This window comes from Schistocerca americana, chromosome 1, assembly GCF_021461395.2.
Source record: "Schistocerca americana isolate TAMUIC-IGC-003095 chromosome 1, iqSchAmer2.1, whole genome shotgun sequence".
Lineage (NCBI taxonomy): Eukaryota > Metazoa > Arthropoda > Insecta > Orthoptera > Acrididae > Schistocerca > Schistocerca americana.
The window spans coordinates 817,512,672-817,536,750 of NC_060119.1; the positions used below are offsets into that span (position 1 = coordinate 817,512,672).

Below are 24,079 nucleotides of genomic sequence, written 5' to 3' on the forward strand. Positions count from 1 at the left end.
AAAACTTTCATTTTAAACAAAAATATGCGGCACTCACAAACCACGAAACTGAAGTGTACACTGATGGTGGCGTGTCTATGGAACATATACGCAACCATTTGCGTGTAACTCACTTCACGCAACGAATGGTGCAAGCCAGGGAACTAGGCGTAAGAACCGTTGACGGTGCCGTGATATGGCGGCCAGTGTGAATGCATTGTGAAATGTTTTGACGTTCCGTATCTTGACGTGACGCGACGGCTAGTGTGAACTGGCCTTCATCGTTGATACTTCCTCATTCCTAACACTATACTCCGTCATGTGTATCACGGGTTGTCACTCATAATCTCACTTTCACTGGTACTAGGAAAACCGAATTTACGTAACGTGACGTCCAGCGTCAATGCACCCTGAAGTTGACGTGACATGACGTTGGTTGTTGCATGCGTGCGTCCTATCCACTACTAGTGCATAGCATGCGCATATATTTCTGTGCGTCTGCGACTGCGCACGAGAGAGAGGCGTCGTCTGGACCTACATAACCTAACTACCCATTATTATTCTGGGACGATTAAAGTATTGTTGGTGCCGTGAAATACAATGAATGCAATAGTTAATGTGTGTAGATCTGCAGCACCTCGGAATTTATCAGTTCAGTATGAGAGTATACGTATGGCACGGAGGAAACCAAGACATTTACCTATGGCAAAAAGCAAAATGTTTCGAGTACCAGAAAGAAAACGGCTTCCAGAAGAAGAAAATTCAGAACTTTTGCGACTGCATAACAATTACAAGACTTACATTAAAAGTATTCGGTAATTTATTTTTGTGGATGACATGTATATTTACATCAACAGTTTTAATCCTTATTAAAAGTTGCTTCACTGTTTTTACAGTCAGTATATTGAGCAACGTGTCACTACATCATTTTCTGTAGTTTCCAGAAGTTTAGAATCTTATAATTCCATTGTCTGCTTATATTTTGATATTGTTTCGCCAAACTGTTATGATAGGTCAAAATTGGTTTGCCTCATAGGCCTATTTATATTGTGTTCCCTTGCTTATTCTTAATTGGATTTAAATAGCTAACTCAACCTTTGTGAATTCGTATGTGATATAAGGTCGTGTGTTTTGTTGCTGCTTTTCTAGGCAAGTCACATATGTTTTGTGTTTTGATATTTTACTTGTTGCTTAACGTTTAAATGGACTAGCTGGTATTGATTCTTATTTTATTTATTTTTCCTTTTATTATTGGGCACAACAGCATAGAATCTGTAATATAGTTCCTGTTCATTGCGTGCTGCTGGGATGACTCTTTTTAATTTGCTTTTGCGTCACACTGTTATTCATATCACTGACAGCATCAGAGACACTGGCAGCTAGGTTAGAGATCTTTGCTGGCTAATGTAGATTTCACAAGCCAATGTTCGTCATTTCAAACGTTTTGTTCTATTTTTTTTTTTCCAGAATGCTCACCTGATCTACAGTTTGAAATGACCTGCCCCATGCTCTTCTATTGCTTACCACCTCCTAATGATAATTTCAGTTCACATCAGGTTTTTTAGGCCTCTGGTTGCAGAACACCCACCATTTAGTGTTTTGTGCATGTTTTTTTAACCTTTCTATCACCAGTACCATGTTACATGTAGAATTTGGTGTAGGCCTACATAATGTGGGTCTACTGCACTAGTGTCAGCTTCGTCCTGTTATGTCATAATTATGTGGCATGTTATGTCATGCATACATACGCAAGTTAGGGAACAGAACATCAAAAGTTTTCTATGTATGTATTAGTATCTAAAATATAGATTGTGGTGACATATTGATCTGTATTGCAGGCTGAGGTCTCGGTCATGTTGTAAGGTGACAGTTTGGTTGTGAGATGGCAAATTAGTATTGAACGCTTCAGTTACTTCCATACTGTTATATGAAGATAGCAGAAGCCTTGTGGGATACTATACTGTTTGAGTCAGCATAATTTATTTTCTTGTAGCTGTCACAAGCAAATTACAAATGCTGCCTTTGTTTACAGCACCTGCGCCTTGAACTTAATGTTGTGGGTTATTTGGATATGAGAACTTGAAAGTTTACTTATAGGCAAGTAGACAAGACTTGGTTGCTTAATGTGACTTTGCTGGTTGTAGCACACATTCAAAGGTAATGTGCAGCTCCCCAATGGCAACATTGCTGGATTAAAGAAAGGGATATGTATGGCCAGACAGTCGAGAAAATACAGTTTACATGATCACTGTAGAGAGTCAGATTGATTCATGAAGAGTTACAGTTTGGAAATTATTGGAATTACAGGAGTATATTGAGTTTTTGAACATGATGAGATTGTAGTAAGCTGTGAAACCCCCACAAGCTGCAGAATGTCTGAAAATGTTCTTTGGCAATCCACCTCCACAAGATTTTTATTCCAAGAAAGCATCAACTGTTTTTTCTGTAGGGCCATGACAAGATGTCACTCAACTAGACCCAAGATTTGTACCACTGGTAACATGCAATTCAGGTAAACAATAGTGCCCACTGTTACTCAGAGAAGGCATGCATATTCCTTATCACAGGTCCTCAAGAGGTATGATGTGAATGAAGTTGTCTGAAGAAGACACAGTGTCTTGTGCTCTAAAACTGCTGTTCATCGTATCTTTAATACTGGGTAGTTGAAACTGCATGTTGTTCACAGTGACAATCCAAATCAACACACTTGAAGTTTATGCAGTCTGACACTCAGCTATCTTGGCCAGCAGTTTTTGGTTACCATGTTAATATCCAACAGATATATTGGCCATCAGCTTTGTGATGGGTGGAAGCAGAGCTTGTCTGTAGACACTGTATTTTGCCACTTAGTACATTTATGCATGCTACCAAGTCAGACAACAGCAGATGGCATTAAATGGTTTATGAAAACAGCTGCACAACCACAGCAGCGAGCCGTACTGAATGAAGCTCTATGATTTGTTAACAGAGATGTCAGTAAGAATATGTTAATCCTATGACGATGTCACCTTGTGTGGTCCAGTACTATGTTGTCGCCACGTATGACCCTGTTCTATCCACTGATTCTACAACCACACAGACATAGCAGCAGGCCCTTTATCACCTGAAATGTCAGTGTGACAAAGCCAATTCCTGGAGACTGATATTCTGCATAATTTGAACTTGGATACAAAATTATGCATTTTTGCACTAACAAAATATGCTGACACTTTCTCACATGTTTCCATTTCGTGTAGCGGTTCTTCATTGACTCTGCCTGGCATAACACTTACCTTTCTGGTCATACAAGATGTTGCTACTTGTCCTACAGTTGCATCTCCTCTTCATCTGAGTTCGGTGTTGCAATTTTTAGAATAGCTGACTATGCTGATTTAGTATAAAAGAAATAGTATGTAGAGATTTTGCAAGAGTAACTTATTTTTTGATAAACTGAAAACATATTTCATTAAATATAGACAAGGACAATGGTGTTACAGCAGATTGTGTGACATTATTACATGAAAATTTTAGTCTTTCTGTAACCTCTCCTATTTTCACACAAGCTAGAAGAAAATAAGGGAAAGCTACTATGTAATCAGTAACATTGGGTTGTTATATTGTCAGTTATACAAATGTCATGTGAGTGTATGTAAATTATATGTACGCTACCTGGAAAAAAAGCAGCACCCAGAAGGGAAGGATAGAAGAAACTGAAGCTTTATAGCTTTAGAGGGTATGTGATGTTATTGCAACAATTACAAAAATTGGGTCAAATTTACAAAGGAGTTGGCAGTATGAGCTCACTTATTAGTATGACATTCTAGCTCCGTTGCCCTGAACACATGCCTGGATTTGGTTCAGGTGGGTGTTGTAAAACTTACATCGTCTTCTGAGGCAAGATGACTCACAACTGTTGTAACTGGTTCTTGATATCCTGTGTACTGACACTGAGATGAAGTTGATGTCTAAGCTGGTTGCACACATTTTACTGGGGACAGATATTGGGCTCTTGCCGGCCACAGAAGTATCTCAACGTCACACGGGCAGTTTACAGACACACATTCCGTGTGTGGATGAGCATTGCCCTGTTGAAAATTGTCACCGCGATACTTTCACATGAGAGGTAACATATGAGGTCACAGGATGTCCGTGATGTACTGTTCTGCCGTCAGTGTTTCCACTTCACTATAAACCATGACCTGAAGTGGTACCTGATGGCTCCCCACACCCTGATGTCAACAGTAAGATAGCTTTACCTCTCCAAAACATTGAACGAATGGGACCTCTCCCCAGGCCAGTAACCGCCAATGGTGGTCATCTGGGGTGGTGCAGAACCATGATTCATCACTGAACACAGTGAAATGCCATTCATGAGCAGATCATGTTTCCCAGTCATGTTACCACTCCAAACGCAGCCATTTGTGTTCTAGTGTTAATGGCAACTTGCTCATGTGACGGAAATTTCCTTGTGTGGCTGCTGCTAGTTTCCAATCTATGCTGCAGAGTGATACAGAATATTGTCCATTGCTTGTTGTAGGACGGCAGGCACAGATGTGAAGGTTTATAATGTATATGGTGCACAATACAGTGATTCTCCACTAAGGTGGTCAAACATGGTCATCTGGAACTTTGACGATGAGTATGCCTGCCTCCACATTCCCATGCAGGCAAGCATTGGGCCACTGTCGTATCTGAGTGCCCCCCAAATCTGTATATTGTCTGATTTGACCAGCTGACCAATTGCAGACCCACAGTGAGGCCCCTGTTAAATTCTGCCATGTGCTAATAACGCTATCTCATACGAGTACGTAGCATTGCTGTGTTGTTCAGTGATCATTCAATATCTGACAATGTTCACATCCTTTATGTATGCTAGCAGGCCTAGTGACACCACTAGACGTGAAAAACACTAATACACCCTGGTAGCACAATGTTCACACCCTTTATGTATGCTAGCAGGCCTAGTGACACCACTAGACGTGAACAACACTAATACACCCTGGTAGCAGTCATAATGAATTGCAACTCAAATCATTTACATGCCCGTGGCTTACGGTGTGTACTTCTACTAAGTTACATTGACATCCAACCATTTTTCTGGATGCTTTACTTTTTTGTCAGGCAGCGTGCATAAAGTTTCTTATAAATACGTACATCACACTAACTGCACCATGGGTCTTGACCCACATCTACAGATACTGTTTGTAAATTTGATTTGAATGAATAATTCTTATAGAAATATTACCTTTACTACTATTGTCAGCTTATGTTTTGAATCATACTAGCTGCTTTCTTTTTGTGTGTTTGTCACATCTCCCTAATTTGTTGACAGTTATTAGAGAAACAGTGAGAATAGATGTTAACAGTGCAGAAGTACAATTACACTTTTGCTGGCTACTGATTGTGTATCAAGTTCTGTGTTAAAATGTGCCTCTTCGATCTATTATCATAAAACCGGCAACCTTTTATCTTATGTTGTAAAATGTTTCACATTAATAAACAACACTGAACTGCATAGTAAGTTTTGTTCCTCAATATAGAGCTTTCCTGAAACAAGAACTAGAAAAATCAGCATCGGCTAGTGAGCAAGCTCAGGAGGAGCTAAGAAGAGAGAGAGAGCAGCATGTTTTATGTATGAAGGAAAATGATGCCTGGAATGTAGAAGTAGCAAAACTGCGGGCAGTTCGACTAGCAAAACAGGAGCTGGCTGAGAAAGAAGCAATTCTTGATGCTATCATAAAACATGAACAGCAAGAAAAAGAATACTTGGAGAAAGTAGAAGACATTGTTTCCAAAGAAAAGGTTAGTACTGAAATAGAACAAATGAAGCATACACATGTAAGACTAATAGTAAACATAAGGTTGTATGTCCTTTAAGCAAGTTTTAACCACTCCTATAGCCCTCTTGATATTTTATTTTTATGTACTTTCATGTAGTATGCTTTTGGAAATTTCTAAACTTCAACATGCTTCTCAAAGCAAGAGTTCAACAAGCAACCTCTGGGGGTGTCTGCCAAACTTTTGTTATGTTAAGTTTGCCCAGATTAGTGATAATTAAGGGTGCCAAATGCCAGCCAAATGAGAAAAATTAAAGCTAGCTGTTGTGGTAATGTCATATTAGGAGAGACAGTTGTCATTGGATGTTTTTTTTCTGCAAAAAGAAAGGGGAGGGCGTTGTTTGTGGATCTGGCAATTGTGAAATGCACCTAGGTTTGGGTGTCTTGTAACATTGAAGAACTGCAAGTGTGCATTAAATACTCTGAAATGAGTCAGTTCAATGCAAGAAGTGGTAAAGTCTAAGATGAAACATAAAATTTGGTAGCTAGAGAGACCTACAGAGTTTTCTTTCGTTATGATACTGGACTTGTATCTCAGGTGAGTTCCACTTTAAATATTCAAATTACAATCTGGACAGCTCATCTGTTTTATCTGTAGTTTCCTAGATCATATGTAATGAATGGTGGGGTGATACCTGAAATAGGCTATAAATGATTGTTATACTGTATTTTTGTGATACGTTATATTCTAGAAAAAAAGAGTAGCTGAGCAGTATAAGAAAATGAACAGTGGCTGTTTTCAAAATAGTTGGTTTTTTCGTAATGTACATACTTATACGTAAAGTATTTTAGAAGTAATTACTATAATTATATGTGAGTAGATTAGCATTAGTCATAATTTGTTGTTGTTGTAGTAGCCAGGGGTTGCTGTTTCTACCTAGTAATGTATAACTGACTCATTCCACCTCACCGAAGGCTTTCTTCCATGATGTGATTTACAGAAAATGTTATGGGAATGAATGAACACAATAATCCTAATGTCGTGTGCCTCATGAACAGGAAGAGAAGGATTCTGTCAGGGTTTGGGTAGATAAGAACACAAGTACATTTGAGTGTGTGTATGTGTGTGCAAGACTGTGATGGGTCACATGAAGTTACTACTAACTAGCACTCCAGTGAAAAAAAATTTTAACTTACATATCAGAATCGTTCAGGTGCACAAAATTTAATTTGAAGCAAAATTAATGTGTACCGACCATGGGAATAGTTGTTGAAATAAATTGGCAAACTTACCCTCTTCTTCTTAACTGACTTTGATTTCCTGAAAGAATAAAAAATGGCTCATAGAAGGATCCAGGCAGTAATAGAAGCAGATGAAAATTCTTGCAGGCTTATTTGGTATAGGTCCTGCACTTATAGATTACTCACATAACAAGTACTTCCTAAAATACTCAATTTTTGGTAGATTCATCACATACTCTGATTTAGTAGGCATTTTACCTGCTCAGTATATACACTTCTAACAAGAAGCTGCATAGGTTATTGATTATTGGTTTTGTGATGTGGTGGTGTTACTTTTGTTTGCCTCTAAACACGTTATGAATGGCTATTTTAGAGCATATAGCAATCCTAGTTGGAAAGTTTAATTTAACAATTACATTTAATGGTGATGTTACTGACTGTAATAAACGCTGACTGGAAAAGTTTTTAAGAAAGTCCTTGTTTAAACCAATGACAACCAAAATTCGTTTTTTTTTCCCTGTTGTATAGGCCAATAGAGCTTCTAGATGATTTATGAGGAGGTTATAAATTCCTGTGGGTGCATGGCTTCTTATATTTACTGTTTAGTTACAAATGTAACATTGAGTCACCCAAAAAGAGTGATGTCCTGATAGCTTGCAGTACAAAATGCAGAGTGACCCAAAAGTATCGCGGTGTAGCTTGCTCGCAGGTTTCGAGAGGGTGCGTTTCTGGATGAGGTATCGAATATATTGCTTCCCCCTACTTATACCTCCCGAGGAGATCACGAATGTAAAATTAGAGAGATTCGAGCGCACATGGAGGCTTTCAGACAGTCGTTCTTCCCGTGAACCATACGCGACTGGAACAGAAAAGGGAGGTAATGACAGTGGCACGTAAAGTGCCCTCCGCCACACACCGTTGGGTGGCTTGCGGCGTATAAATGTAGATGTAGAAAAGTCAGTCAACATTTGAAAAGTAAATACTTTCTGGAATATTGTAGATAGAAGGGTAAAATGACACACATGCTTGAAATGACATCGGGCTTTTTCGAAAGCAAAAACAATGTGCACAAAGTGACCAGTGGATGCCAGTTCATATGACACAAAAACAGTAATTAACATCACAATCGACTTTAGTAAAGACGATGTCAGTTATAACAAATGCTCAACCTCGGCTGCCATTCATCTACATTGTCTGTAGTCAAGGGACAATACTGTGAACCATGGGATGTTGTCTTTTACCATCCTTAATAAGATCGGGCGAACGCAGTAGACCTGTGACTTCAGGTAACCCCACATTCAATAATCACATGGATTGAGGTGTGGAGACCTGACTCCCTCTCTCAGTACAGCTCATTTTATACATGATTCTCATGCGGCATCATTTCTGTATTGCTGTCCAACGCCATCTCTTGGTCAGTTTTTGCATTTGTTTTGGATTTCAGTAAAACCCTATGTTGTTTCAGGCATGTGTGTCAAGTGTTACCTCTCTACCTACGTTATTGTGTGAATCAGTGCATTTTCAAATGTTAACCGACTTTTGGGTCAACCTGTAGATGTCTGTGGCCGACTGGCTGTGACTGGCCTCCTCCTTAGCATACAGAAATGATTTCCAAAAGTTTTTAATTGTTTGCAGATAATCCCACCCAGAATAATTAACATGTATTGTTGCGATCTTCAGTCTGAAGACTGGTTTGATGCAGCTCTCCATGTTACTCTATCCTTCGCAAGCCTTTTCATCTCCAAGTAACTACTGCAACCCACATCCCTCTGAATCTGCTTGCTGTATTTGTCTCTAGGTCCCCCTCTACAATTTTTACCGTACACACTTCCCTCCAAAACAAAATTAGTGATCCCTTGATGTCTCAGAATGTGTCCTACCAACCAATCCCTCCTTTTGGTCAGGTTGTAACACAAATTTCTCTTCTCCCCAATTCTATTCAGTACCTCCTCGTTAGTTACATGATCTACCGATCGAATCTTCAGCATTCTTCTGTGGCACCGCATTTCAAAAGCTTCTATTCTCTTCTTGTCAAAACTATTTACTGTCCATGTTTCACGTCCATACATGACTACATTTCGCACAAATACTTTCAGAAAGGAGTTCCTGGCATTTAAATCTGTACTCGACGTTAACAAAATTTTTCTTCTTCAGAAATGCTTTTCTTGCCATTGCCAGTCTGCACCGAGCGTGGTGGCGCAGTGGTTAGCACACTGGACTCGCATTCGGGAGGACGACGGTTCAATCCCGCGTCCGGCCATCCTGATTTAGGTTTTCCGTGATTTCCCTAGATCACTCCAGGCAAATGCAGGGATGGTTCCTTTGAAGGGGCACGGCCGCCTTCCTTCCCCATCCTTCCCTAATCCGAGCTTGTGCTCCGTCTCTAATGACCTCGTTGTCGACGGGACGTTAAACACCAATATCCTCCTCCTCCTCCAGTCTGCATTTTATTTCCTCCCTAATTCGACCATCATCAGTTGTTTTCCTTCCCAAATATCTGAACTCATTTACCACTTTTAAGTGTCTCATTTTCTAATCCAATTCCCTCAGCATCACCTGATTTAATTAGACTACATTCCATTAGCTTTGATTTGCTTTTGGTGATGTTGTTCATCTTATATCCTCCTTTCAAGATACTGCCCATTCCGTTCAACTGCTCTTCCAAGTCCCTTGCTGTCCTTGCCAAAATTTGCAATGTCATCAGCAAACTTCAAAGGTTCTATTTCTTCTTCGTGGACTTCAATTTCTACCCCAAATTTTTCTTTTGTTTCCTTTATTGCTGGTTCAGTAGACAGATTGAGTAACATCGGGGCTAGGCTACAACCCTGTCTCACTCCCTTCTCAACCATACCTTCTCTTTCATGCCCCTCAACTCATAACTGCCCTCTGGTTTCTGCACAAATTGTAAATAGCCTTTTGCTCCCTTTATTTTACCCCTCAACCTTTATAATTTGAAAGAGAGTATTCCAGTCAACATTGTCAAAAACTTCCTCTAAGTCTACAGATGCTATAAACATATGTTTGCCTTTCTTTAACCTATCTTCTATGAGAGGTTGTAGGGTCAGTACTGCCTCACGTGTTTGTACACGTCTCTGAAATTAACACAGTTCATCTAAAAGTGCACAAATATTGCTGCACACATTGCTTTAGGGATCATATTTATGTTCCCTATTAGCTACTTAGTTTGTTGTATTCAGTAAGATGATGTTTCACTGTGCTGCAACTGTTGAGCATACATTAATACCAAAACCCTTTACAAAAATTGGCATTAAGGATACTGTGTGAAGCTGATAACCAAAAATCTCATAGAGACTGCGTTGGAAGTGACAGCTGTTATGTGAGTACATGGTTCGCAAAAATGGCTGCAAGTTATCCATCTACTATCCCCCCCCCCCCCCCCCCCCATCCCCATCCCCATCCCCATTTGGCTCATGCCTTCTGATGAGCAAATAGTTTGTACCCAATTGCTCCCCAGCCATGACAGAGTCATTGCTTCCCCTTCCAGATGCTAAGTTCTATCTTTAGTCTTCGCCTTTGCCACTAAGTCCTTATTGATAATTTCTGGCACTTCAACATATTCTGTTTATGCACAGGCTGTCTTCCCTTTCTTTCTCACTGATTTACAGTGTTTTTCCTCAGTTTCAGCATTTGAGGTCCTGATTTTGTGTTTCTTACTCTTTGTGCTCTACTGAAGGAGGTTTGACACACAGAGACTGGCTGTGTAATGTGTCGTCCCCAGCACCTGGATCGACAGGTGGGGCATGCACACACCTTCTGGTAAATGGCAGGCCTGAGGAGGGGTGATGTCTGAACTAGTACCTTCCCAATAGCCAATTTTAGTCCCTTGTTCTGGGGTTTGGAGGTATGACCTGAAGTATGAACAATAACCTATGGTGAGTTAATACCCAAGTGTAGGGAAACCACAGAAGGAAGAGTGCTTTAGGACACACTGGCTATACAAGGGAATCAAACTGCAATGATTATACCAAACCTCTGTCCAACAATGATGATCCAGCTACACGCCACTACTTACTAGTGTGCAGGGAAGGCTATCAGAGTTTGATTTAAGTATATTTGTCATGCAGCAAAGAACGGACACATTTGCGGTCCCAGTGGAGTAATGCTCTTGCCTACATAATCAGGGTGTCTACGACCCGGGAGATCCGGGAAAAACCCGGGAATTTTTTCATCTGGGAGAAAACCAGGAAAAACCCGGGATTTTTTTTTTAATTCTGGGAATTTTTCATTGTTTTTGTTCTCGGTTAAATTTTTGTAATTTTGACTAGTAAGAACCAATGCTCTAACAAAGGATATTACTGTAGCCTGCTACTGCAGAATAATACTGCAGTAATAAAACATGAACCCCCATTAACCATGGACCTTGCCGTTGGTGGGGCGGCTTGCGTGCCTCTGCAATACAGATAGCCGTATCGTAGGTGCAACCACAACGGAGGGTTATCTGTTGAGAGGCCAGACAAACGTGTGGTTCCTGAAGAGGGGCAGCAGCCTTTTCAGTAGTTGCAAGGGCAACAGTCTGGATGATTGACTGATCTGGCCTTGTAACAATAACCAAAACGGCCTTGCTGTGCTGGTACTGCAAACGGCTGAAAGCAAGGGGAAACTACGGCCGTAATTTTTCCCAAGGGCATGCAGCTTTACTGTATGATTAAATGATGATGGCGTCCTCTTGGGTAAAATATTCTGGAGGTAAAATAGTCCCCCATTCGGATCTCCGGGCGGGGACTACTCAAGAGGATGTCGTTATCAGGAGAAAGAAAACTGGCGTTCTATGGATCGGAGTGTGGAATGTCAGATCACTTAATCGGGCAGGTAGGTTAGAAAATGTAAAAATGGAAATGGATAGGTTAAAGTTAGATATAGTGGGAATTAGTGAAGTTCGGTGGCAGGAGGAACAAGACTTCTGGTCAGGTGACTACAGGGTTATAAACACAAAATCAAATAGGGGTAATGCAAGAGTAGGTTTAATAATGAATAGGAAAATAGGAATGCGGGTAAGCTACTACAAACAGCATAGTGAACGCATTATTGTGGCCAAGATAGATACGAAGGCCACACCTACGACAGTAGTACAAGTCTATATGCCAACTAGCTCTGCAGATGACGAAGAAATTGAAGAAATGTATGATGAGATAAAAGAAATTATTCAGATAGTGAAGAGTGACGAAAATTTAGTGGTCATGCGTGACTGGAATTCGAGAGTAGGAAAAGGGAGAGAAGGAAACGTAGTGGGTGAATATGGATTGGGGGAGAGAAATGAAAGAGGAAGCCGTCTGGTAGAATTTTGCACAGAGCATAACTTAATCATAGCTAACACTTGGTTTAAGAATCATGAAAGAAGGTTGTATACATGGAAGAACCCTGGAGATACTAAAAGGTATCAGATAGATTATATAATGGTCAGACAGAGATTTAGGAACCAGGTTTTAAATTGTAAGACATTTCCAGGGGCAGATGTGGACTGGTCAATCTATTGGTTATGACCTGTAGATTAAAACTGAAGAAACTGCAAAAAGGTGGGAATTTAAGGAGATGGGACCTGGATAAACTGAAAGAACCAGAGGTTGTACAGAGTTTCGGGGAGAGCACAAGGGAACAATTGACAGGAATGGGGGAAAGAAATGCAGTAGAAGAAGACGGGTAGATTTGAGGGATGAAGTAGTGAAGGCAGCAGAGGATCAAGTAGGTAAAAAGACGAGGGCTAGTAGAAATCCTTGGGTAACAGAAGAAATATTGAATTTAATTGATGAAAGGAGAAAATATAAAAATGCAGTAAATGAAGCAGGCAAAAAGGAATACAAACGTCTCAAAAATGAGATCGACAGGAAGTGCAAAATGGCTAAGCAGGGATGGCTAGAGGACAAATGTAAGGATGTAGAGGCTTATCTCACTAGGGGTAAGACAGATACTGCCTACAGGAAAATTAAAGAGACCTTTGGAGATAAGGGAACCACTTGTATGAACATCAAGATCTCAGATGGAAACCCAGTTCTAAGCAAAGAAGGGAGAGCAGAAAGGTGGAAGGAGTATATAGAGGGTCTATACAAGGGCGATGTACTTGAGGACAATATTATGGAAATGGAAGAGGATGAAGATGAAATGGGAGATATGATACTGCGTGAAGAGTTTGACAGAGCGCTGAAAGACCTGAGTCGAAACAAGGCCCCCCGGAGTAGACAACATTCCATTGGAACTACTGATGGCCTTGGGAGAGCCAGTCCTGACAAAACTCTACCATCTGGTGAGCAAGATGTATGAAACAGGCGAAATACCCTCAGACTTCAACAAGAATATAATTATTCCAATCCCAAAGAAAGCAGGTGTTGACAGATGTGAAAATTAACGAACAGTCAGTTTAATAAGCCACAGCTGCAAAATACTAACACGAATTCTTTACAGACGAATGGAAAAACTAGTAGAAGCCGGCCTCGGGGAAGATCAGTTTGGATTCCGTAGAAATACTGGAACACGTGAGGCAATACTGACCTTACAACTTATCTTAGAAGAAAGATTAAGGAAAGGCAAGCCTACATTTCTAGCATTTGTAGACTTAGAGAAAGCTTTTGACAATGTTGACTGGAATACTGTCTTTCAGATTCTGAAGGTGGCAGGGGTAAAATACAGGGAGCGAAAGGCTATTTACAATTTGTACAGAAACCAGATGGCAGTTATAAGAGTCGGGGGACACGAAAGGGAAGCAGTTGTTGGGAAGGGAGTAAGACGAGGTTGTAGCCTCTCCCCGATGTTATTCAATCTGTATATTGAGCAAGCAGTAAAGAAAACAAAAGAAAAATTCGGAGTAGGTATTAAAATCCATGGAGAAGAAATAAAAACTTTGAGGTTCGCCGATGACATTGTAATTCTGTCAGAGACAGCAAAGGACTTGGAAGAGCAGTTGAACGGAATGGATAGCGTCTTGAAAGGAGGATATAAGATGAACATCAACAAAAGCAAAAAGAGGATAATTGGAATGTAGTCGAATTAAGTCGTGTGATGCTGAGGGAATTAGATTAGTAAATGAGACGCTTAAAGTAGTAAAGGAGTTTTGCTATTTGGGGAGCAAAATAACTGATGATGGTCGAAGTAGAGAGGATATAAAATGTAGACTGGCAATGGCAAGGAAAGTGTTTCTGAAGAAGAGAAATTTGTTAACATCGAGTATAGATTTAAGTGTCAGGAAGTCTTTTCTGAAAGTATTTGTATGGAGTGTAGCCATGTATGGAAGTGAAACATGGACGATAAATAGTTTGGACAAGAAGAGAATAGAAGCTTTCGAAATGTGGTGCTACAGAAGAATGCTGAAGATTAGATGGGTAGATCACATAACTAATGAGGAAGTATTGAATAGGATTGGGGAGAAGAGAAGTTTGTGGCATAACTTGACCAGAAGAAGGGATCGGTTGGTAGGCATGTTCTGAGGCATCAAGGGATCACCAATTTAGTATTGGAGAGCAGCGTGGAGGGTAAAAATCGTAGAGGGAGACCAAGAGATGGATACACTAAGCAGATTCAGAAGGATGTAGGTTGCAGTAGGTACTGGGAGATGAAGAAGCTTGCACAGGATAGAGTAGCATGGAGAGCTGCATCAAACCAGTCTCAGGACTGAAGACCACAACAACAACAACAAATAAAACATGAATGAGAGAAAAAACTGAAACAAATCTTAAATTGCAAAGGAAATGCGCCATATACAGCAACTAAACACAGTGCTCATACAAATGTTTGCCAACAGCAAAATATGTCAAAGGCTTTAGGAAGACAATGCAATGCTTCATAAGAACAAATTGCCTCCAACGAGCATGATGTCACAACTGTTAACGTTAGATTTGTTTTAGCAGTTATGAGTGGGATCATGCGCATGCGCAGTTGCGTTGTACCTTCTTCCGCTTGTGTTTACAGAAACATGGATGTTGGCTGTGTCAGCAGTCGCAGCAAAAAAAAAAAAAAAAAAAAAGGCAGCTAGGTGCTACCGGGAAAAATGTTACTGGCGCGCCCAAGCTGCCAGATAGTGCAGCAGCACTGCATCTAGGAGTGGGGGGACGGGGGGCGGCAATTCATATTCTTGAGGAAAAACCCTTGTTTCACAAAGTGCCTAGCATCCAGCGCACATTGATCTATCGATTATTCGTATGAGTTTGAAATGTGTCCCTGTCGGTTTTTGAACATTGTTGAACACATTCTAAGTTGATTTCTGAATGAATCATAAGTTGATTTGTGAATGCATGCATAGTATACGTGATGTCTCTGTCAGTGGAATCATAGTCACATCTAGAAATAAACTTTCCTGCAGACAAAAGGGGGTATACGAGCTGAGCAGAGTATAGCCGAACGAAAGAAAGCCAACCACTGTCTGATTAAGTGGTTGATTGGGTTTGCGAATGATGAGCGTTGTTATGATTACCAGCGAAATCCATAGATTCAGACTACCAGAGTGCGAATAAACGACTAACAGGAATAACAGGTAAGAAAGATTACATATTATCTTCTCAGTGTGTCCAAGAAAATGAAATTTTGACAAAAATTTTTTGGCCAGATCGATATACTAGCAAGGGCCAGTTGTACAGTCTCCGGCTAGCAGCCGCTTTAAGGTCTGTTCTGGAAGTAGTGTGGAAAATGTGTTGCACGAACATGTAATAACGCCAAACCCGAGAATAATCGCGAGATAACTAAACTCGTGATTCTGGCAGAGTTAGCCAAGTTAATCGGTGAATAAGCTTTGACACAGGCAGGAATAGATACAGAAGTAGTGATGACAACATTTTTTGTTAGTACGAGGAAGGAGAAGAAACGGTGACATCACTTAAATTATGGAAGAATATGACGATTCCAAATTTATATAAAAATTTCGCACTACTACTTTTCGATCTCATGCTTGAGAAACTGGAGCATATGAATGAAGTATAAAACTATTTCCTAATGTAAAGCTTTTTGCTTGTAGTAGGCTTAATAGGTATTTGATATTGGTACTTTGTGAATTATATTCTGCTGTGTTATAAAAATGACCATTTCAGCCAAAACAGTCTCGTTTATTTGGTGTGTGTTACAATTGCTGCAGTATTATAAAGGCCTATTTTGTTTTATCTCGCAGACAGTGACAAAATACAGGTAATCAGGTCGAGAAATCACATCAGTCTTGGGCCTATTTGTAATTACAGCTTTTTCAATATTAGGCGGCGACATTTCCTTAGCTCATGTCAATGTGGATTCCAGAGACTTTGGTCCACTGTCAACAACCAGACCCTACTAGAGGTGGCTATTCAGCAGGTTTTCCGACGTAAACCTCTCTCAGCATATTATTTGATATCAGTAAGACATAAGAACTACTTGGAAACACAATATTTTCGTGCAACTCCATCAGTAGGACTTTTGTGGCCATCTCCTTATCTCAGACAGTTCTTCCTGTCTAAGCACATTTTTAGGTCTTGAGTTGGTGATGTGCAGTCGGGTCATTTTTAGCAGGAGAATGGTGTTCCTCAGGGCAGTGTTTTAAGTGTTACCCTCTTAGCCATAGCCATAAACAGTATCACATCTACTGTATGGAGTCGTGTACGGTGTTTCTTATTTGTGGACGATTTTGCTGTTTTCTGTACCTCTTCCAGTGTTGCAACTGTGACTCATCAGTTACAACTTACAGTGCAAAGGTTAGAGGAGTGGGCTGCAAAGACGTGTTTTCAGTTTTTTCGAGATAATTGTGTGTGTGTGTGTGTGTGTGTGTGTGTGTGTGTGTCCATTTTAATTGTTCTTGTCATATTTTTAATTTATCTGACTTGCATATGAGGTACACCATTCTGCATTTTAAAAACTCAGTGAGGTTTCTTGGCCTAATTTTTTACTAGAAACTATCGTGGTTACCACACCTGAGCGCCTTAAAAGCCACAACCCGGAAGGCACTGAATATTTTAAAGTGCCTTATCCACACGTCTTAGGGAGCAGAGAGGGTGTGTTTGTTCCAGTTTCATAGGGCTATTGTGTATTCATGGCTAGACTATGGATGCACAGTGTATGGGTCAACAAGGCCTTCTTACCTGAAGATTATAGTTGCTATCCACTATGAGGATATTAGGCTGTCCATTGGTGCTTACAGGACCAGCCCCATACCCAGTCTCTGTGCTGAGGGTGGGAAACCACTACTCACCATCCTGCGGCAACTCCTTATTGTGCATCAGGCATGTAAGTTCCTCACAGCTCCAACATCCCTCGCTGACCATACTGTTGCTCGTCCAGCTCGGGAATGCCTTTTCTCCAATCGTCCATAAGCAACAATGCCATTTGGGATAAATGTTTAGCATGTGCTGGTGTCAGCTTGGTGTGAAGAACATGCTACCCAAAATCAAGGGTTTCAGCAGCCTGCCACCATGATTACTGCACAGGTCCAGATTTATTTTAGATTTTGTCAGTGCAGGAGAGGTTGCATGCCTGCATATGTTTTTAACTCATTATTTTATGATGTTTTAAATGAGCGACACAACTCTACAGCTGTCTTTATGGATAGGTCAAAAGGGGGAGGGGGGGGGGGGCAGACTGTTGGTTACTCTGTTTTTTTCTCTGATTGGGCCCTCAAGTTCCAACTTCCTTGAGAGCTTATTGTCTGTGACCTGGAATTATATGCGGTCTTTTGGCACTAGAGCAGATGAGATCTGCTTCAAGTGCTAAATTCCTTATCTTTTCCAATTTTCTGAGTACTCTTTACTCTCTGCAACGCTTGTACTCACCATATAAAGTAATTCAGAATGCCCAGGACAGCCTCCTCCAGTTACTGCAGCTGGAGAAGGAGGTATCTTTCCATTGGGTACCAGGGCACATGGGCATTTTGAGGAATGAAAGGGTGGAAGTAGCAGCCTAGGAAGTGCGTCATAATACTCAGTTATTTCTGTATGCCATCTCCAGCATGCTATCACTTTGCTTTTGCTGTTGCATCGGTGAGAAGATGAGTGGTTGCATGTAGTAAACCCCTCTGTGCAGCTGTGGCGTACCTCCTTTCAGCCATGAAGATGAAATGAGGTTCTCCTTACTTGTCAGCACATAGGCCGCAGTTCTGTGACCATGGTTTCTTGATCCAGCACAACGACCCTCCAATGTGGGGTGCTTGTGGCATACAAATCACTGTGTGCTATATGTTACTAGATTGTGTTTTATTTTTGGACCAGAGAGCAGCAGTAGATTTTCTGGCAGGTCTCCACTGTATTTTAAGTGATGTTCAAATGCCCTGTATTTTAAGTGATGTTCAAATGAATGTGTTGAGGCTTTTAAGGTTTTTTGATTTGACCAACTTGTTTGCAAAAAATTTAGGGAGATGTTCTTAATGTGTTACGAGGGTGACTGGTTCACATGTTTTTTGTAACTGGTCGGCTGGTCACATATCCCTGTGCTCTTTTTTTAGCTCCTCTGTTGTTTTCCTTCTGTTTTCTCACCAGATGTAGTACCTCTCATTGTTTCTCTTTTGTTATATGGCATGTAATGTGGAGTGCTTATATGGATCAATTCGAATGGGTGTGGCAACGTTTTTAGCCCTTTTAACCATATTTGTTTCTTTTAATAGCTGTAAGGGCACTGATAACCTCACTGTTGAGCACCTGTACACCCCAGAAACAACAACAACAAAATATCCAGATAATTCTGCACGTTTGTTATATTATTATACAATGCATGCGAGGAACATAATAATAAGGTGCAGTAAGGAACATAATGAGAAGCTGCGAAAAAGGAACTTTTTCATGTTAATTTATTGTGTAACATTTGTAGTGGCCTCAAATGTACACACGTTTACATGCGGATCAACAGCATAAACATGCATAATATAAGATCATTTTGACATACCTGTGTGTGGCACATCTTAAAATGCTGTATAGCTTTTCACAGCTGTGAAAGATCAGTCTAGTATGTTACACTGGTCTCGGCACAACATGTAGTACTAGTGTGTACCACAGTTGAAAGTTCCTTAAAAAGAACAATCATCAATTTTTCTGGCAACCTATTCCCCTCCCTCCCTCTCTCTTCCCCCCTCTCCATCTCCCCTTCCCCATCTCCCTTCCTCCTCTTCCCTTCCCTCTCTCCCTGCCTCCCTCTCTCCCTGCCTGCCTCTCTCCCTGCATCCCTCTCTCCCTGTGTGTGTGTGTGTGTGTGTGTGTGTGTGGTGGCACTGGAGCACATGTGCGTGCATGTATGTCTGTCTGCCAACTTAGTGGAAGAGATTTGTAGAACTCATCATGCATCTTATGTCCAAGTATTTAAAACTTTAGTTTAGTAATTTTTTTGTCTGCAGAGTATCTTTAGTAAAATTAATTATCACATTGGTTTTATAAATGTGTGCATGTCACTTTGTGATAGTATGTTATGGAAGCTTGCTGACAAATAATTATTTTTGTACAGTTTCCTCACATGAAACACCCACAAAACATATCCAGTTTCTTTCTGCCTAACACAAAACACATTTTCTTTTATTTTCAGGAAAGATCTAAACACTACATCACTCCTGAAAATATCGATGAAGCCATAGAAAAGGCCCTAGACAATGAAGTTGACTACAATTTTTCGTTGGATGTTGATGGTACTGTGTATCATGGCAGAATGACAAAGCCTGACATTGCAAGGGAGACTGGGGAAAAGATGGTAGTTAGCAATAGATCTTGATAATGATCCAAAATGTTGTTGGTGCTTTGTATATAGTTTTAAATAATGTACTTGGACACATTATTTTTCTCTGTCTGATGGAAAATTAAAGCAATCACTGTGCATGCAGAGTAATAAGATTGCTCTTCAAGGAAAAAAATTATAGTTTGTTCAGTATTTTGTAGTATTAGCACCAAAGAAGTTGTACAAATTATCCTATTCTAATTTTATGGCAACATTTAAAGTGAAAAATTTATTGTTATTTTAAGTCTTCCATAAACTGTATCAGGTAAACGTATAATACCTCCATCAGCACATTCAATGTTGCAGTAAATAGGAGTTTGTGTGTGTGTGTGTGTGTGTGTGTGTGTGGTGTGTGTGTGTGTGTGTGTGTGTGTGTCCTTCAAGGCTATTGCTGATTTTGTCTTTCCACTTTCTATCACATGCTTTGAGAAAATGCTTGCTCAATTGTATGTCACTCTTTCTTATATAAAAAACCAGATGTGCTAACTTAACGTGTATTATACCATACTTTGTGCTGGTATGTGCAACAAAGAGCAATGCAGCTGCATTGAACATTAAAGACCTCAATATGTAAATAGTAAAGTTATTTCCTTGTAGAGAGAAAATACTGGAATTGAAATGAGCATTTTACATATCTTTTGTGCACATAATTTTCTTAGGAAATAAGTTCACACTGAAGAGTGAAAAATAAAAGAACAGAAACTTAGCCATTTCCTCTCATGGTCTCCATTTCAAATTCTGTTTCTCTTAACGTAATTGTAAATACATCCATTTTTGTTTTGGCAAACCACAAGTATCTTACATTTGATGTGTAGGATGACATCGTGAATAGAATAATTTATTTTAAAATATGTTGCCATGCATAATGTCTTTAGAACTACTCGAAGACTGATCAGTAAAACCTTCAGGGGACTCAATGTTGTATTCTGCCCACTCGTCTAATATAGAGTGCCTAGGAAAGCTGCTTTCTCCGATTGCTAGACAACAATTCAAGCAAATGGTATTAATGGAGTTCATTACAAAAGGAAATGATTGCAATACTTAACACTGCTGTAGTGTTCTTAGGTTGACTCGAGTTCAACATGGCCGCGGCTAGGGGGGCTGTGCTTATATTCTCTTCGTATAGAGGCCGCTCCTGTCTCGGTGTCATCCTTGAGAGGGGCGTCAGTGTTCTATTGGCTGTCGTCATCTCACAGCCCTCTTTGCTGTAATGTTCCTGGCCAACATGCTGGCACTTGACGTTACACTCGAACATCCCTCTCCCCCAAAGCGATGGACTGTTGTTGTGTAGGGAGCATGACAATGATGGGGGAGGCAGGAGTGTGGACGCTGCAGTGTACCAGAAGCTGTGGCTGTAGGGGACATGAGGCTTCCGGTCGTACCACGCTATCCGGCCTTCGCTCTGGCGGAAACATCCCCTGGAAAAGGACCAGAAGGGTATGTGTCCACTTCCTGAGACAAATAGCAAGATGTCAAAGGCGTTGGTTGCTGTGGCATGGGCGGGTCCAGCTCCACTGGTAGGACGAGAGGAGGCGAAGGCTCTGTCACCATGGCGTCATCCCGCAATGTTGTGATGACACCCTCTGGCAGCTGCTGCGGCTGCGCTGTCTCGGGATCCATGAATCTGGGAGAAGGGCCACATAAGGATCACCATGCAAATGACAGTGGCAAAGTTGATGGTGTCGGCACTGCAATCTCTCTGGACCTGAAATGAGATACATGCAAGTGCCATGTCGACGGACAATCTTGCCTCACACTCACTGTCTGCTGCTGCTAAAAAAACCTGTAAAACACAATATCATATAGCGCGAAGTGATACTCTGCAGCCTTCCTTCGGTGCCGGATGCTGAGAAGGGTGGAGCAGTGTCCGATGGTGGCAACCGTGAGGCAATTCCATCGGTGGTGGTCCATATTGTGGATGTGAACGATAGGAGGCGAGAAACAGTTGCAGTGCTTGATCCCTGGTGTGTGCGGACCGAATTTTGACCATCTGCTGCTTGAAGGTCTGGACAAAATATTATGCTTCACCTTTTGACTGGAACGGGGCACTAGTTAGATACTGTATGCCTTTGAATTCACAGAATGTTACAAATTCATTTGACTTGAACTGAGGGCCATTGTCTGGCACTATGAGTTCAGGTAAACCTTTGAGGAAAAAAATGAGGACACCACCTGAATTGTGCTACGTGATGGAGTTCATTAGCACAGCAAAAGGAAACTTGCTATACAAGTCAACCACAGTCAACCAATGAGTGTGCCAAAAGGTCCCGCAAAATCTATGTGCACACATTGCCATGGTGATGGTGACTTAGGCCAAGCAGAGAATGTTTGTGGCAGAACTGACTGATTTTCCATACATGCGTGACACTGTGATGGCATCTGTTCTATTTGGATGTCCATATCCTGCCAAGTACAATGTCAATGCGCTGACTGTTTCGTACGAACAATCCTCGAGTGTCCTTGGTGAAGAGACTGCAACACTTCTTTTTGCAAAGCTTAAGGGATCAACACACATGACTAGATTTTTGTGAGTGGGCTGAATTATTATGTTTGTTCCATTGCAAACATGCAGATTGTACATGCCCTTTCTTTCCACAAGCGTAACACTGTGCTTGTCGGGAGGGGCAGTCTTGATGTGTGGGCCGTCAATAACACCGAGGACATGACTTACTTCTGTTCGCCTTTGTAGCCGCCTGTTTAGCGAACTGCTTACGTGGTGTGGAAAATTGTTTACGTGGCTTGGCATGCGCGAGCTGTTGCTTAATGGGCCAGTCGTTAGCTAGGTATGACTCAACCCAACAAATTGCTGGCTGCTCAAATCTGTCGTCTGACAAGGCACCTGAATTGTACTGATCTAGTATTTGCACTACTTGCTGAAATGATGTATCGGACTGTTTCAAAATCTGTTCTCCGAGTTTGACATCAGTTACATTGTACACGATCGCATCATGCAACATAACATCTGAATATAAAGCACCATAAGCACATTTGAATTTGCATTTCCTTGCCATACCCTGCAAGTCTGTTAACCACTCGCGATAAGTTTGTTCTGACTGTTTCTTGCATTTAAAGAATTGGTACCTAGCCGCTACCACATTCACTTGTTGGTCATAACAGTTAGTTAGCGAATCCACAACCTGATCATATGAAAGTTCACTTGGAGTGCCAGTAGGAAAGAGTTTTTGAATGAGGCAGAACACTGCACTTGCTACTGTGGACAATAAATAAAGCAATTTCACAGTACCTGGCAAGTTGTGAGCAAGTATGTGAGCAAGTATGTGAGCAAGTATGTGAGCTTCAAACTGTTGCAACCACTCGAGCCATCCCTCTTCTTGTTCATGAAACTGTTGAAAAGACGGTGTAGCACTTGGAGCTGCTGTAGGTGTTGCTTGTGCTGCATTAGTAGTTTGGTTTGCCAGGAGCTCCTGTACTGTGTGTAGCAGTGAGGATATTTTCCAGGTCTGGAACTGAAATCTGCAATAGCTGCGTTGCATCTAACACTTGCAGCTGTGGTGCCTGAGCAAGGGGTGGGATAGGTGGGGTGGGCATGTTGGAAGAGAGAAATGCAATAAACAGAAAGTACAGAAGCAAAGAAAATTTCTGCAACGCCCATCTGAAAACACTGATTAGCAAAAACATGATAAGAGGCTGTTAAAGCAAAGAAAAGACAAGAGAAAATTAAGGCTCCAGCAAAACAATAGCCCACAAAAAGTCGAAACAGGGAAGCAGTGGTGGCTGTCAGCTCATGGTACACCTCGTCACCAGTGTTGTGTTCTACCCACTCATCTAATATAGGGTGCCTAGGAAAGCAGCTTTCTCAGATTGCTAAACAACAATTCAAACAAATTGTATTAGTGGAGTTTATTACAAAAGGAAATGATTTCAATACTTAACTTTGTGAGATATAGATGTGTCACAAGCAAGGGACGACAGGCAAACATAAGCAAGCTCTTCAGTATATACAATTCGTAATACAAGTGAACCAGTACAGTTTCTAAGTCACTGCTATAGTGTTCTTAGGTTGACTCGACTTCAACGTGGTGGCGACTAGGCAGCGCTGTGCTTATATTCTCTTCGTGTAGAGGCCGCTCCTGTCTCGGTGTCATCCTAGAGAGAGGTCTGTGACTGTACTATTGGCTGTCACCTCACAGCCCTGTCTGCTGTAACATTCCTGGCCGACGCTTGACGTTACGCTGGAACATTGGGAGACTGTTTTGTGAGTATGTGCATGACGATCATTGGACCCCAAGCTGTTGCAGCACTCACTTCTATTCCCCCACTGTAGCCTCTCATCTCTGACTATCTTTCCTTCTCTTACTCTCTTTCTCATGGTGGCAGCCTTTGATCTCAATCTGGCAATTCCCTGTGTTCTATTTTTGTTTCTCAGATTGTTCATTCATTTACTTTACATCACCTTTTGGCTGAAGTAATTTTTGGTCCCCTTATGGGTT

General features: G+C 41.0%; 1 protein-coding gene across 1 annotated transcript; it reads left to right on the forward strand.

Moving 5' to 3' along the window:
• The first annotated feature begins 353 nt into the window (after positions 1–353).
• On the forward strand, positions 354–20,203 carry LOC124546121 (probable 28S ribosomal protein S26, mitochondrial). The gene is made up of 3 exons (XM_047125013.1): positions 354–794; positions 5,499–5,760; positions 19,443–20,203. Exons 1-3 carry the CDS (start codon positions 580–582, stop codon positions 19,623–19,625), a joined length of 660 nt encoding a protein of 219 aa, XP_046980969.1. The 5' UTR covers positions 354–579; the 3' UTR covers positions 19,626–20,203.
• Positions 20,204–24,079: the final 3,876 nt, after the last annotated feature.

Bases quoted from the DNA above. Each gene is read 5' to 3' on its own strand.
- LOC124546121 (XM_047125013.1), top strand. From the start codon at position 580: ATGAATGCAATAGTTAATGTGTGTAGATCTGCAGCACCTCGGAATTTA. The intron at 795-5,498 runs GTAATTTATTTT...TCCTCAATATAG, and splicing joins ACTTACATTAAAAGTATTCG to AGCTTTCCTGAAACAAGAAC. The intron at 5,761-19,442 runs GTTAGTACTGAA...TTTTATTTTCAG, and splicing joins ACATTGTTTCCAAAGAAAAG to GAAAGATCTAAACACTACAT.